The sequence below is a fragment of the Sinocyclocheilus rhinocerous genome, unplaced genomic scaffold, assembly GCF_001515625.1.
Source record: "Sinocyclocheilus rhinocerous isolate Xijiao unplaced genomic scaffold, SAMN03320098_v1.1 scaffold491, whole genome shotgun sequence".
NCBI lineage: Eukaryota > Metazoa > Chordata > Actinopteri > Cypriniformes > Cyprinidae > Sinocyclocheilus > Sinocyclocheilus rhinocerous.
Window position 1 is genome coordinate 478,936 of NW_015625034.1, and position 16,091 is coordinate 495,026.

A 16,091-nucleotide genomic window follows, 5' to 3' on the forward strand; every position below is an offset into this window, starting at 1 on the left:
ACTTTCTACTTCGAGGACCTTGATAGAAATGTAGTGGAGTGAAAAGTACAATATTTGTCTTTCAAATGTAGTGAAGTTAAAGTCATAAGTTCCCAGAAAAAATAATACTCAAGTAAAGTACCGATACTCAAAAAGTGTACTTAAGTACAATACTTAAGTATATGTACTTAGTTACTGTCCGCCTCTGGTTATAACATGTTTTATTGATGTTGTATTGATTAACTACAAAGCAGGCATTGCCAGCACAAAAATACTTGAAGTAAAATGTACTTTCTTATCTTAAAATTATTTTTATCCCTCTAAAATCTGCTCAAGTCTGCCTTGTAAACGACTCCGAATTAATGTCATTAACATATAAAAGATCACCAGTCATCGTCCAAATCCTTCAATTCAGAAAAGCGAGCTGCAAGAAATAGCTTACATTTCCAAAAACCTGCAGTACTCCGACAAGGAAAAAGTACGTACTCTGCTCAGACCCTGACGTGACGCTAAGCACTTTTCCACGTCAAAGGCAGTTTTTACAAATATGAGCATTGGCGTGGATTTAAGTGTGGATATAATCTCTCCGCTTGAGAAGAGAAGCCAGGGGCCTGGCCTCAAAATTAAAAGTGAATGCATACATAATGCCAGCAGGGGTCACTCTTGAATTTTATTTTATTTTTTTCAGCTTAGTGTAGTGGATCCACTCGTGTTTGATAATCTATTAAGTAAAGGTTAATTAATTGATCATACCTATTCAGAATTTGCTAGTTAACTCTTTTTTTCTTTCTTACTTTTTTTCACAGGTAAGAGAACGTTTAACTCAAAATAAGAAAAGTAAACAATCATATCATGGCATACAAGGGCGTGTCTACGTGGTGGCCAGGGGAGGCACCGGCCCCCCTGAAATTTGGCTGGCCAGCCCAGGTGCTCGCTCAGATATTGCGTGTACACGCTCAAATGTTGTCTTCGCATCACTGAAGACGAAGAGCTTTTTTTCTAATTCATGAGGCAATGAGTTTACCCAACAATCCAGTGCCCTGTAATCAGTCTCTTTGCAGATGAAACGTAGTCAAATGAAGGTCAAAGTTGCAGTCTGGGTTGGCTCGCCAACTAAACTCTTAGTATCACAGAGGTGTTTTTGTGCAGTAACTCTGAAATCCAACTGGAGCCTAAAACCTGACCAAAACTGTTGTTTTCTCATTCAAATAAGTTTCCTTTAGATCCACAACCAGGTGAGTATTGTCTTTCTTCTCTTTTAGGGTCCTAAAATCAACTTATTAATTATTTCATTATTTCATATTTTTAATCTTTCTTCTTCTTCTTCTTCCCCTCTCTCTCTCTCTCTCTCCATTTTTTAGTACAATTATAAGCATGTACCAATGGTTTGATGTAATTTCACCACTCTTCTTTGACTCTTCTGGTTCTCGGGGGTTCCAAGCATGTTAGTCCACGCAGGTTCCTACTGAAGCGCTCAGCAGGGTTCCCTCTCAGATTATAGGGCATAGTTCTTACTTTCTGAGTGCCAGTGAGCTCACACAACTCTCTTATGAGCCTCTTACTCAAAGTCAGGCCCGTGGTCACTATGGAGCTTCTCAGGGATGCTACAGTGGACAAAGAAGTGGTCCCACAAGCACTTAGCTACTGTTCAAGCCTTTTAATTTGGGGTAGGAACAGCTACTGCTTACTTATCGAAGTGGTCGGTAATGACCAAAATGTCTTTGAAATTGTTGGAACCTGGCTCCACTGAGAGAAAATCCATGCATACGACTTTGAGTGGTCTTTTAGCTGTGATATTGAGAAGTGACGCAGCTTTCTCAAGCAAAGACTTGCAAAGTCTTCTCTTTGTTTGTTTCTTAGTTCATCTGGTGCAAAACGAGTTATAATGGGTAAGCCACCAAATTCATCTTCTTCCTCAAAACTTCCTGGAAGAGCCTTTGGATGGTGGGCAAGAGAGACAACGAAAGTGGCATTGGGAATATTTTCCATAGGAGGATTACCAACCACTAGGTGTAAGTGCTTATCACAGATGTCTTTAATGGTGTTTTCATTCATAGTTACATGTTTAGATCCTAGTGTTGGGGAGAAAGCAATGAGATCATCCAGGAAAACTAGTGCTTGTTTCAGGTTCAGCTCTCCTATGCAGCATTCCATGAGCCTCTGGAATGTGCTTGGGGCATTAAGTTATGCCTTGAGGCATCCTGTTGAAGGCATCCACTTATCTGCTTCCTCCATTTCAATCTGGTAGAAACCGGATTTCAGATCTAGCACAGAGAACCATTTGGATCCAGTCAGGGCCAAGAAGGATTCCAAATTGGGCAAGGCATATGAATCCTCAGCCTGGTCTCATGTTTATACGTAGGTATTAATACGTAATATTTACAAGCACAAAAAATATATTTTTGTACGTTTTTATTGTATTTTATTTATACAATTTAGACGTATTTCAACGTTTAAAATTTACAAATCGCTACGTATTTTTAGCTAAAAAACGTACAAATATTTACATATATTTTGGATCATTAAGATATTCGTATCAATGCATTTTTATAATTTTATCAATAAGCGATTTAGATTTTTAGACCCCTTAACCTACCCCCAAACCTAAACCCACCCATTTTATAGCAAATATGCATTTTTATAATTTTTTTTATATGCAATTTAGATTTTTAGACCCCTTAACCTACCCCCAAACCTTAACCTACCCATTTTATAGCGAATATAAAAGGATATAAAACGCAATTGACCGAAATATGCAGGAAAATAACCATTTTAGTATAGCATTAAAATATTTTTATAGTTGCTAATCCAATTCCTACCTCTAAACCTTAACATAACTATTTCTGTACAGTAGAAGAAAAACATGACAGACAGATAAATGCAATTACAATAATTTATTTATTGCAAAAATGTCAAAAGCAGTACCAAAAGTAATCCAAATGACGATGCGTTGCAGCCGCAGTCCTCTCTGGCGGAATACAGTAGGTTTGTGTGAGGTGCAGAGCAGAATTTATGTTGTTAATCGCTGACAATATTATCCAGATTATTTTCCCGATCCACTCTGTGAAGTCGTGAAGGCGCGCGCGCATCATTCAAACACACCTCACCAGAAACACAGCATGTAGTAATCTGTGACGAATGCAGGCGAGAGACAATGAGCGTTCGATTATCCTGCCGTAAGACCTGTCGTTTGAAGCGGCAACATTTGAATTTGTAAAGAGTGCGTCAGCCAGCGCGGGTTTTGCTGTTTACGGTCGCTGGACTCGCTGCTCGGGATGGAAATGAAGATCGCCGAATAAAGGCTTGGATTTGGGTCTGTTCCTCACAGTCGTATGGATTCGGAAGATTTGGATTACAGCGCACAAATAAAATTGTTTCATTTCGTAATTATGTTGCGTTTTTGGTGTATTTTATAGTTCACAGCATGTCGGAGAAAACGCCTTTTGTGGCCCATGGCAAACGAAGTAAACATTACATGACAAGTAAAGGTTAAATGACTGCAGAAATGTTATTTATTTTAAGGTTTAAAGTGAAGTCTTGTTTAACATTATGTAGGCATTCTTGGAAACGAGCTGACAGCAGAAATCACACAACAAAACGAAATGTTATAATTCATATTAAGTAATCGTTTACAATCTAATAATGCAATTGAAAACAAGGTAATTGATATGACAACTAAAAACATCTAATAATAAAATTAAGCCGCGATTTCAATATTCATAAGGATTCATTTTTAGGTGTCATCAATACGTCAGTTTTGTATGTTTAAATGCTGAAAATACGTAAGTATTTGTACGTTTAGATGCTGAAAATACGTCAGTATTGTACGTTTTAGTGTCTGTAAAAACGTAAGTAAATAAGTTTTATTGAACCCAGGGTTCCCACGCTTCTTGAAAGTACTTGAATTTCAGACATATGGATTCAAGGCCTGGAAAGTACTTGAAAACAAACAGGTCCTTGAAAGTGCTTGAATTAAATTTGAAAAAAAAATTGTTTATGCAGGGATTACGGTACGACAGATTTCTGTCAATTGGGGAAAAATGAGGGGAAAAGAAACATGTAGCGCATTGTTGTTGTTGTTGTTCTGCCGGCACACCAAAAATCATCCCCGCCACGGCTGCAGCTTCACATTGACAACATAGTAACGCCGCTCGCATCATTCACAGTCGGGTTATTAGCAGAGAACACAGAGCAGGACTTGAATTTCGGCACGGGATTGTAGCTATTAATAACCATTCTACTCATCCCCGCAGGTTCCGCGCTTATAACACGATGACAGATGAAGGGATGTATCATTTGCACATGCTTTTGAGTCTTGAGAACTCACTCGCGCGCTCTCATTTTCTGTGCGCCCACAGATCGCGATAATGAGAGTGACAGCTTTTAATAGTTATTAAGGGAGTTTGCAAATGTGATATTGATTTAATACAACAGTTCAGTAAACAAGGACTGCCTGATTTTGCTCTATTTCTTTAAGAAAATAGTTCCAAATATAGTAACAGCTCAGCCGCTTCGCATCTCTATACAACATATGAAATACAACAGATAAGTTGAGAGTGACTCCTGAAGGACCAGCACCACATCCTCTTGTACCACTGTTTGAAGAATTGATCTTCCAGAATCTGGCAGTAAGTTTTAGGAGCTCATTTTTGTCAGTCTCTGCAAGACACACTTTTCAGGATAGGAGATGGACTAAAAATGAACTCCCAAAACTTATTGCAACATGGAGCTACACTCTTAAAAATAAAGGTGCTTCAAAAGGTTCTTCAAGCGATGCCATAGAAGAACCATTTTTGGTTCCACAAAGAACCATTTAGTCAAAGGTTCTTTAAAGAACCATCTCTTTCTTACCTTTTTATAATCTGAAGAACCTTCTTTCGCCACAAAGAACCTTTTGTGAAACAGAAAGGTTCTTCAGATTTTAAAGGTTCTTTATGGAACCATTTAGACAAAAAGGTTCTTCTATGGCATCGTGAAGCACCTTTATTTTTAAGAGTGTAAGGAGAAAAATGTAGAACTTGAAAAATTTGAAAAACAGCTTAGTGAAACGTGTTTACAGTTTAAAAGCAAATAGAAAGTCCTATTTTTTTATTTATTTTTTTTATATTTTTTTTTGCAGATTTGCACGTTAATTAAATATTTCAACCCAGTCTCATAAAAATACGTACCTTACTGCACGTTTCGCCGCAGTTTCAAAGAGAAATGTCTACTGAGTCTTTACTATTTGAAGGTTTAGTTTTCTGTAGATTATGCAGAGTCTAACTTCTCCATTCTTTTTCCTGATGACTACAATCGGTGAAGAGAAAGTTGAGTTTCTTTCTTATGTTGAACATAAAAGAAGATATTTTGAAGAATGCTGGTAATCAAACAGCTGATGGTCCCCATTGACTTCCATACTATTTATTTTCCTACTATGACAGTCAATGGGGTGCAAAAACTGCTTGGTTCCTCAAAAGTCTTCAGAATATATTATTTTGTGTTTAACCTAATATACAGGTTTGGAACAACATGATGGTGAGAAAATAATGACAACTGTGACACTGTTTCCTCTTTTGTAAACAAGTGCACTAAACAAGCTTGATGTTACGAAAATGACAGCACAACTTTGGGACAGTTGTAATTTGAGTAATTTTCACAAAAAAAGGTTTATGTTTTATTTGTTTATGTCACTCCTTGAGAAGTTTATTTACATCAACATAATCATCATTAAATGTAATAACCATTTTGTTATTGGATTTCCATATTTTAAGATTGAAAATCTGAACAACATAATAAAATCTATACATATAAGGCATTTGAGAAGTAGAATAAATAAATGATGAAAGCAGGGTAAAATGTTGCCAAGTTTTTAATATGATCTTCATATAACAAAAGACAAAAGTGTTGAAATTTGTTAATTTTAAGGAAAGTAAACCCATACAACGTTAGATAATTAATATAATATTGATCATAAAGTACGTTCATGCAGTGGAAAATGCTGAAAGTTTGAAACATAAAATAGGCTAAAACAATCAAACAAAAAAAAACTAATTGCATTTATTTAAGTAATAACCATGAGGAGCTTGTCTATAAAAACTCAGAACAGATAAAACAAGTTTGTGTAGCTGTTTCTTTAATGCTGGCAGAAAGAAAGTAAAGGGGGTTGAACTAAACTAATATGATCTTAAGCTGCACTGTTGTCACCGGTGTAGTAGACAGCCCAGTGAGCCCCAATGGAGGTGATGCCATTTCCATTCTGTCGACCACTGAGAAAACGTAGCTCACTTCCATCATTGGTCGGGTAGAAGTTAAATGAGTTTCCATAAGGCTGCCCCACTTTTAAAGAGCGGCCTCGACTAGTGACAAACATAAGCTCATAGATGTAGCCACTGTAATGTTTTCCAGAAACCTGAATGATGGATTCATTGTCACGAAATGACATCTCCAGTGGATTGCCATTGCTTGTACAAACCGGTGTTGTCCAGTTACCATCATAACGCAGCTGGATTCTGAACAGATATTTGATGAAAGTGTTTGAAAAGATGGTCACAGAATAACATGCAGAAGAATTAGAACACACAATGCAAATGACTTTTCAAGATCAAGCCACAAGAATATTTTAAAGCATATCATATTCACTTTTTTCACTCTGTTGGTCCAGAGGAATGATCAGTGGTGAACTGGTTAACTTACCCACGAATATACGCGTTACTGTGTTCCCAGACTCTGATACCAGTGACGCGACCATCATATGCAGTGGAATATTCAGTCCCACTGCCGTCCCCAACAGCCGTGGAGTAAGAGTAGTAATCCAGTAAAGCTAAAAGAGGAAATAACAGCTCTATCTTAAAATAAACCTTTCAATAGTAAATTTAATTTCATTTTCAATTTTCCAACAGTCATTTATTTGCAACATTGTTTTGCATGTTTGATAATGTACCACGTTGTGGTGAGCAATACTTACGCATGGCCATGCCCACTGTAACTCCAGAGAGAACCAGAATAAGATGCAACATTTTGTAAAAAGTTGCTGTTCAGCACACACCAGTAATCTAAAAGGAACAAAATAGATGAGGTATTCACTCATGAAACAGTAAATATTTTACTTTAGATAGTAGTTTCCATCATCTAACTGCATTATATATTGACAGAAAATGTATTTAACTGTGATCAGTGTTTTCACATATACCTAAGCACATAAAGATGATAAAAGACAATCACAGGAATTTTAGCAATATAAAGTCATTACCTGCTGTTACACTTGATGTGGTTGATATGTGAGTCTGGTTTGATGACTAAACCTACTTGAATTTATATGCTCCTGCTAGTCAAGCCTCTTCTATTGGACAAACATTGTCATGTTTCCGTCTCCACCTCAGAAGGAATGTTTTGGAACATATAAGTTTTGGTCCAAGTGCAAAGAATGCTTAGAAGTATATATATATATATATAATTAAGTTAAGTTTAACACTTATTTTCAAACTTTTTACTTTCAAATTAAACAAATAAACAAAACACAAAATAAAAACAATAGGAATAAGGGTTATATAGGGTTATACAAAACAACATTAGTTTTATTCCATTTGTTTAAAACAATGTAAGCAACTTTTACAGTATATTGTATGTGTAATACTGAAATTCTACTAAGCTGATCAGGCCCTCTATTAAGAAAACCATTAATAAATGTGGTGTTCATGATTAAAAAATAAAAGGATTTTTTTAATATTAAATTTTTTTTATTTGACTTATTTTAAAAGATTAAAAAGAATTTAAGTAAGGGTAAGGATGCATTGCTTTGTAATGTATGTGTGATCTAGTATTGGTGACTATAAAAGTTTTCTTAATGAAAGACAAATATTTTAGATAAGATGTGTCCTTTTTTAAAGTCTACAGTGTTGAACTGACAAATCATATAACATTGATCATGAGACATGAAATGCCTCACTTTGTAAGCAGTTAAGCAGTTAAGGTAAGCAGTTTTATGTTGTAGTCATGCGCTATGTCGCAATTTTATTTGTTGGTCAGTAGACGTGGATCGTATCAGCAAACACACGCACATCCTGATTTTACGTTAGATGTGTTCCTAGGTGAACATATTTTGTTGACCCTGGAACAACATTTCTTTTGTTCCCGAAAACACACTGCACGATTTAAGGTAAGCAGTTTTATGTTGTAGTCATGCGCCATGTCGCAATTTTATTTGTTGGTCAGTAAACGTGGATCATATCAGCAAACACACGCACATCCTGATTTTACCAAGTTACCAAGGGGGTGGGGGAGCTTTTCTGCCTTTTTTATTAGATAGGACAGTTGAGAGCAGACAGGAACATATTGGGTGGGAAGAGGGGGTAGGGATCGGCAAAGGACCTCAAGACGGGAATCGAACTTGGGTCGCCGTGAGCACAGTTATGCTATATGTTGGCGCACTAACCACTAGGCTATCGGCGCCGCCCTGGAGCAACATTTTAATCCAAAAATGTAGTCTTGACCATATCCCTACACCTAAACCTAAGCTTAACCATGAGTAATCCCTAAAATGAGAGGAAATGATAGATGAATGACACTGATGTACAAGCACCAAACACTGATTGTAAGCCTAAACTTCGCAAAAACTATAAACTGGTTCTTCAAATCACAATGTTGTTCCAGGGTCAACAAAGATGTTGATCCAGGAACATGTTGCACTTGGTAAAATCAGGTTCTGCCAAACACACTGTGCGATGATCATTCTGTATCGAAGGCTATCTTTGGTCGCAAGACCGTGACAACGGCCGTCTTTGAATCTCTCTCACTGTATGACACAGGACCACTGATTAGGAGCCATGATCACAGAAATCGCCACGATTGTTTCACGATGACAATCTTTCGTCTGGGACAGCCGGAAATCTTGCAGTGTGTTTAGGGCTTAACACAAGCAGCAGTACCACTGAAACTGACTCTGGGGGAAAACCATGTCTGTCAACATTTTATTCAAAAAATACTTGTAATGTTTCTACATGCCTTGTCATCCACTGGAGGATACAGATGATACATCAGAGTTTTCACAACTGTTATCAGCAACTTTTACTGCATATAGTTGTAATATTGTAGGATTTAATATTCAGCAAACAGTGTTGGGGAAAGTTACTTTTAAAGGTAATGCATTACAATATTGCGTTACTCCCTATTACGTTAGTTACTTTTAATGGAAAGTAATGCGTTACATTACTTTTGAGTTACTTTTTAAATCTAGGCAGGGCTTGCTTGCTTATTTTTAATATAAAAAAGTTATTCTTTTGCAAATGTAAAAGCCCTTTCATACCTAAAGTAAAATGAATATGCCTCAGGTTGAAGGAAATGTAAATTCACATCTGTACAGTAGAGGGTGCATCTCAAATAAATTGCATGGAGAATATGACAGGAGAAGAAAGTTCAGCAGTATTCAGCAATAACAAAAATGAAACAAATGTGTCATTTTTGTTTATTAGTATGGTTGAATTGGATAATCGAAGGTCAGTAGCAAAGACATTCGTTAATAAAATGGGATTAAATACATAAATGATATTTGTCTTATTTAACATATTTAATTATTGCAGGTTTGTATAATACTCTGAGTTTGCATTTGACTGTTTTTATTCATTTTGAAGATTTTGAAGATGTTTTTGTGCAGGTGAGACGAGTAAATGCATGTTCACATTTTAGTCTAGAACTACAGTAACATGATGTTCGCACAGCGCCTCTGCACTTACTCCCGATTTCTCTCAACATGGCAACACAAGAGCTGTCAGTCAATACATGGGAAACAAAGTAACTGGAGTTACTTATTTGAAAAAGAAACTCAGATATTTCCTTCTAAATTAAAAAGTAATGCGCAACTTTACTAGTTACTTAAAAAAGTAATCTGATTATTTAACGTCTCGGTTACGTATGTAACCCTCATTCCCTGAAGGAGGGAACGGAGACGTCACGTCGGTGACCAACGAATTGGGATCCCTACCAAAGTGCCATGGATACTGCCCCTTCCAGTGTCCTGTGGAAGCCACCTGCACCCCTTCTTTTTGGCGTAGGCCGGGGCTTACCACAAGAAGACCAGTTACTGCTGCCATGGCACCCACTCAGTAAGACTGGATAACACTGGGAAAACGTGCCCGTTCCACTTGGAACCGGAGTGATTGTAACCCACTTGGAAAATAGCAGAAAGTCTGCCGGGGAAACACGGGCTCTGAGGCTATACCGTGGATTTTACACATATGGGATCCACTTAGGTCTCTACATATGTAACTCAGCCCTCTACCGGTTCTCACGGATTTTTTTAAGGTTTAAAGTGAAGTCTTGTTTAACATTATGTAGGCCTATTCTTGGAAACAATCCTTTACTATTTGAAGGTTAGTTTTCTGTAGATTATGCAGAGTCTAACTTCTCCATTCTTTTTTCTGATGACTACAATCGGTGAAGAGAAAGGGGATTCAGATTTGTGGATGACTTCTGAATCAAGAAGTTGTTGGAGATGGACACGCATGCTTCTATATCTTGAGAGTCTTACTCTGTGCTTAAATGGAGTCTCATCACTGAGGTTTATGCGATGTTTCATTTTATCACTGTACCCAAAGTCAACATTTCCAGGAGTTCAGTGTTTTAGTTATCCTCTCTTTATACTCTCTGTGTACTGGAGAGTTTCCAAAATCAAAGTTGAGTTTCTTTCTTATGTTGAACATAAAAGAAGATATTTTGAAGAATGCTGGTAATCAAACAGCTGATGGTCCCCATTGACTTCCATACTATTTCTTTTCCTACTATGACAGTCAATGGGGTGCAAAAACTGCTTGGTTCCTCAAAAGTCTTCAAAATATATTATTTTGTGTTTAACCTAATATACAGGTTTGGAACAACATGATGGTGAGAAAATAATGACAACTGTGACACTGTTTCCTCTTTTGTAAACAAGTGCACTAAACAAGCTTGATGTTACGAAAATGACAGCACAACTTTGGGACAGTTGTAATTTGAGTAATTTTCACAAAAAAAGGTTTATGTTTTATTTGTTTATGTCACTCCTTGAGAAGTTTGTTTACATCAACATAAACATCATTAAAGAATCTGAACAACATAATAAAATCTATACATATAAGGCATTTGAGAAGTAGAATAAATAAATGATGAAAGCAGGGTAAAATGTTGCCAAGTTTTTAATATGATCTTCATATAACAAAAGACAAAAGTGTTGAAATTTGTTAATTTTAAGGAAAGTAAATTATAAAAAAGTTAGATAATTAATATAATATTGATCATATAGTACGTTCATGCAGTGGAAAATTCTGAAAGTTTGAAACATAAAATAGGCTAAAACAATAAAAAAAAATAAAAAAACATAGCATTTATTTAAGTAATAACCATGAGGAGCTTGTCTATAAAAAAAAAATCAGAACAGATAAAACAAGTTTGTGTAGCTGTTTCTTTAATGCTGGCAGAAAGAAAGTAAAGGGGGTTGAACTGAACTAATATGATCTTAAGCTGCACTGTTGTCACCGGTGTAGTAGACAGCCCAGTGAGCCCCAATGGAGGTGATGCCATTTCCATTCTGTCGACCACTGAGAAAACGTAGCTCACTTCCATCATTGGTCGGGTAGAAGTTAAATGAGTTTCCATAAGGCTGCCCCACTTTTAAAGAGCGGCCTCGACTAGTGACAAACATAAGCTCATAGATGTAGCCACTGTAATGTTTTCCAGAAACCTGAATGATGGATTCATTGTCACGAAATGACATCTCCAGTGGATTGCCATTGCTTGTACAAACCGGTGTTGTCCAGTTACCATCATAACGCAGCTGGATTCTGAACAGATATTTGATGAAAGTGTTTGAAAAGATGGTCACAGAATAACATGCAGAAGAATTAGAACACAAAATGCAAATGACTTTTCAAGATCAAGCCACAAGAATATTTTAAAGCGTATCATATTCACTTTTTTCACTCTGTTGGTCCAGAGGAATGATCAGTGGTGAACTGGTTAACTTACCCACGAATATACGCGTTACTGTGTTCCCAGACTCTGATACCAGTGATGCGACCATCATACGCAGTGGAATATTCAGTCCCACTGCCGTCCCCAACAGCCGTGGAGTATGAGTAGTAATCCAGTAAAGCTAAAAGAGGAAATAACAGCTCTATTTTAAAATAAACCTTTCAATAGTAAATTTAATTTCATTTTCAATTTTCCAACAGTCATTTATTTGCAACATTGTTTTGCATGTTTGATAATGTACCACGTTGTGGTGAGCAATACTTACGCATGGCCATGCCCACTGTAACTCCAGAGAGAACCAGAATAAGATGCAACATTTTGTAAAAAGTTGCTGTTCAGCACACACCAGTAATCTAAAAGGAACAAAATAGATGAGGTATTCACTCATGAAACAGTAAATATTTTACTTTAGATAGTAGTTTCCATCATCTAACTGCATTATATATTGACAGAAAATGTATTTAACTGTGATCAGTGTTTTCACATATACCTAAGCACATAAAGATGATAAAAGACAATCACAGGAATTTTAGCAATATAAAGTCATTACCTGCTGTTACACTTGATGTGGTTGATATGTGAGTCTGGTTTGATGACTAAACCTACTTGAATTTATATGCTCCTGCTAGTCAAGCCTCTTCTATTGGACAAACATTGTCATGTTTCCGTCTCCACCTCAGAAGGAATGTTTTGGAACATATAAGTTTTGGTCCAAGTGCAAAGAATGCTTAGAAGTATATATATATATATATAATTAAGTTAAGTTTAACACTTATTTTCAAACTTTTTACTTTCAAATTAAACAAATAAACAAGACACAAAATAAAAAGAATAGGAATAATGGTTATATAGGGCTGTACAACACAACATTAGTTTTATTCCATTTGTTTAAAACAATGTAAGCAACTTTTACAGTATATTGTATGTGTAATACTGAAATTCTACTAAGCTGATCAGGCCCTCTATTAAGAAAACCATTAATAAATGTGGTGTTCATGATTAAAAAATAAAAGGATTTTTTTAATATTAAATTTTTTTTATTTGACTTATTTTAAAAGATTAAAAAGAATTTAAGTAAGGGTAAGGATGCATTGCTTTGTAATGTATGTGTGATCTAGTATTGGTGACTATAAAAGTTTTCTTAATGAAAGACAATTATTTTAGATAAGATGTGTCCTTTTTTAAAGTCTACAGTGTTGAACTGACAAATCATATGACATTGATCATGAGACATGAAATGCCTCACTTTGACTTTATGGTTGATTTTTCTAAAGCCGAAAACACACTGCACGATTTAAGGTAAGCAGTTTTATGTTGTAGTCATGCGCCATGTCGCAATTTTATTTGTTGGTCAGTAAACGTGGATCATATCAGCAAACACACGCACATCCTGATTTTACCAAGTTACCAAGGGGGTGGGGGAGCTTTTCTGCCTTTTTTATTAGATAGGACAGTTGAGAGCAGACAGGAACATATTGGGTGGGAAGAGGGGGGAGGGATCGGCAAAGGACCTCAAGATGGGAATCGAACTCGAGTCGCCGTGAGCACAGTTATGCTATATGTTGGCACACTAACCAGTAGGCTATCGGCGCCGACCTGGAACAACATTTTAATCCAAAAATGTAGTCTTGACCATATCCCTACACCTAAACCTAAGCTTAACCATGAGTAATCCCTAAAATGAGAGGAAATGATAGATGAATGACACTGATGTACAAGCACCAAACACTGATTGTAAGCCTAAACTTCGCAAAAACTATAAACTGGTTCTTCAAATCACAATGTTGTTCCAGGGTCAACAAAGATGTTGATCCAGGAACATGTTGCACTTGGTAAAATCAGGTTCTGCCAAACACACTGTGCGATAATCATGCTGTATCGAAGGCTATCTTTGGTTGCAAGACCGTGACAATGGCCGTCTTTGAACCTCTCTCACTGTATGACATAGAACCACTGATTAGGAGCCATGATCACAGAAATCACCACGATTGTTTCACGATGCCAATCTTTCGTCTGGGACAGCCGGAAATCGTGCAGTGTGTTAACACAAGCAGCAGTACCACTGAAACTGACTCTGGGGGAAAAACATGTCTGTCAACATTTTATTCAAAAAATACTTGTAATGTTTCTACATGCCTTGTCATCCACTGGAGGATACAGATGATACATCAGAGTTTTCACAACTGTTATCAGCCACTTTTACTGCATATAGTTGTAATATTGTAGGATTTAATATTCAGCAAACAGTGTTGGGGAAAGTTACTTTTAAAAGTAATGCATTACAATATTGCGATACTCCCTAAAAAAAGTAACTAATTACTTTAGTTACTTTTAATGGAAAGTAATGTGTTACATTACTTTTGAGTTACTTTTAAAATCTAGGCAGGGCTTGCTTGCTTATTTTTAATATAAAAAAGTTATTCTTTTACAAATGTAAAAGCCCTTTCATACCAAAAGTAAAATGAATATGCCTCAGGTTGAAGGAAATGTAAATTCACATCTGTACAGTAGAGGGTGCATCTCAAATAAATTGCATGGAGAATATGACAGGAGAAGAAAGTTCAACAGTATTCAGCAATAACAAAAATGAAACAAATGTGTCATTTTTGTTTATTAGTATGGTTGAATTGAATAATCGAAGGTCAGTAGCAAAGACATTCGTTAATAAAATGGGATTAAATACATAAATGATATTTGTCTTATTTAACATATTTAATTATTGCAGGTTTGTATAATACTCTGAGTTTGCATTTGACTGTTTTTATTCATTTTCAAGAATACTGAATCTGTTTTTGTGCAGGTGAGACGAGTAAATGCATGTTCACATTTTAGTCTAGAACTACAGTAACATGATGTTCGCACAGCGCCTCTGCACTGCATCCAGCTGCCGCTGATCACAGCGTGGGTATAAGTAGGCAGCAGGTGCAGCGCATATTCAAGTTTTTGCTGAGGAGCCAAGCCGGTGACTCGGCCGCTCAGCGGTGGTACAGCAGCCGTGGCGACGGGACGTGACGTCTCCATTCCCTCCTTCAGGGAACGAGGGTAACATACACTATGGAGACATTCTCTTTCAGTCGGTCACTCCCGACGTCACGTCGGTGACCAACGAATTGGGATCCCTACCAAAGTGGCCCTTCCAGTGTCCTGTGGAAGACACCTGCACCCCTTCTTTTTGGCGTAGGCCGGGGCTTACCACAAGAAGACCAGTTACTGCTGCCATGGCACTACCCACTCAGTAAGACTGGATAACACTGGGAAAACATGCCCGTTCCACTTGGAACCGGAATGTTGCGGAAACCCATCCTTCCCGAAGGAGGTTTTGGAAGCACTTACACATATGAACAACCGTCTAGGAGCATATGGAAGATTAGAGGTGATTGTAACCCTCTTGGAAAATAGCAGAAAGTCTGCCGGGGAAACACGGGCTCTGAGGCTATACCGTGGATTTTACACATATGGGATCCACTTTGGTCTCTACATATGGAACTCAGCCCTCTACCGGTTCTCACGGATTCATTGAGTGAGGGCCTGGCGCCGGACGGTCCGCCACGTCTGGCTGCCGAGGGTACGGAGGAGCTCGACAGGGTCTACGATATGGACTCTCTGAAGCAGTCTTACCAAGCCGACCCGAAGCCGGGACCTCTCAGTGCTTCTGCCCATTTGAGGTGAGAACACAGGAGGATACCAGGTCCACACGAAGGCTATAGAATCTAGCGAACGTGTTGGGGGTCGCCCAGCCCGCAGTTCTACAAATATCCAGCGCGCAGGAGCCAGTGCCCAGGAGGATGCAACACTTCTAATAGAGTGAGCTCGCAACCTGAACGGGCAGGGCACACCCTGTGCCTGATAAGCCAGGGTGATGGCATCCACTATCCAGTGGGCCATCCTCTGCTTAGAGATGGCATTCCCCTTCTGCCGGCCACCGACAGACAAAAAGCTGGTCTTAGGTCCTGAAGCTTTGCATCCTGTCTACGTAGCATCTCAATGCTCGGACAGGACAAAGCAAAGCTAGGGCTGGGTCTGCCTCCTCTGGGGGCAGCGCTTGCAGGCTCACCACCTGATCCCTGAAGTGAGTAGTGGGAACCTTGTGCACATAGGCCGGGGCCTCAGGATTACCTGGGAGTCAGCCGGCC

At 37.8% G+C, this 16,091-nt stretch overlaps 2 protein-coding genes across 2 annotated transcripts; both read right to left on the reverse strand.

Annotated features, from left to right (window-relative positions):
• Positions 1-6,088: 6,088 nt before the first annotated feature.
• Positions 6,089-7,240, reverse strand: LOC107748523 (zymogen granule membrane protein 16-like). The gene is made up of 4 exons (XM_016563334.1): positions 7,208-7,240; positions 6,923-7,010; positions 6,652-6,778; positions 6,089-6,467 (listed from the first exon to the last, which is right to left on the reverse strand). The coding sequence occupies exons 2-4, from the start codon at positions 6,972-6,974 to the stop codon at positions 6,143-6,145; spliced, it is 504 nt and encodes a 167-aa protein (XP_016418820.1). The 5' UTR covers positions 6,975-7,010; positions 7,208-7,240; the 3' UTR covers positions 6,089-6,142.
• Positions 7,241-11,225: 3,985 nt separating this feature from the next.
• On the reverse strand, positions 11,226-12,541 carry LOC107749137 (zymogen granule membrane protein 16-like). Its single transcript, XM_016564236.1, has 4 exons — positions 12,509-12,541; positions 12,224-12,311; positions 11,953-12,079; positions 11,226-11,768 (listed from the first exon to the last, which is right to left on the reverse strand). The coding sequence occupies exons 2-4, from the start codon at positions 12,273-12,275 to the stop codon at positions 11,444-11,446; spliced, it is 504 nt and encodes a 167-aa protein (XP_016419722.1). The 5' UTR covers positions 12,276-12,311; positions 12,509-12,541; the 3' UTR covers positions 11,226-11,443.
• Positions 12,542-16,091: the final 3,550 nt, after the last annotated feature.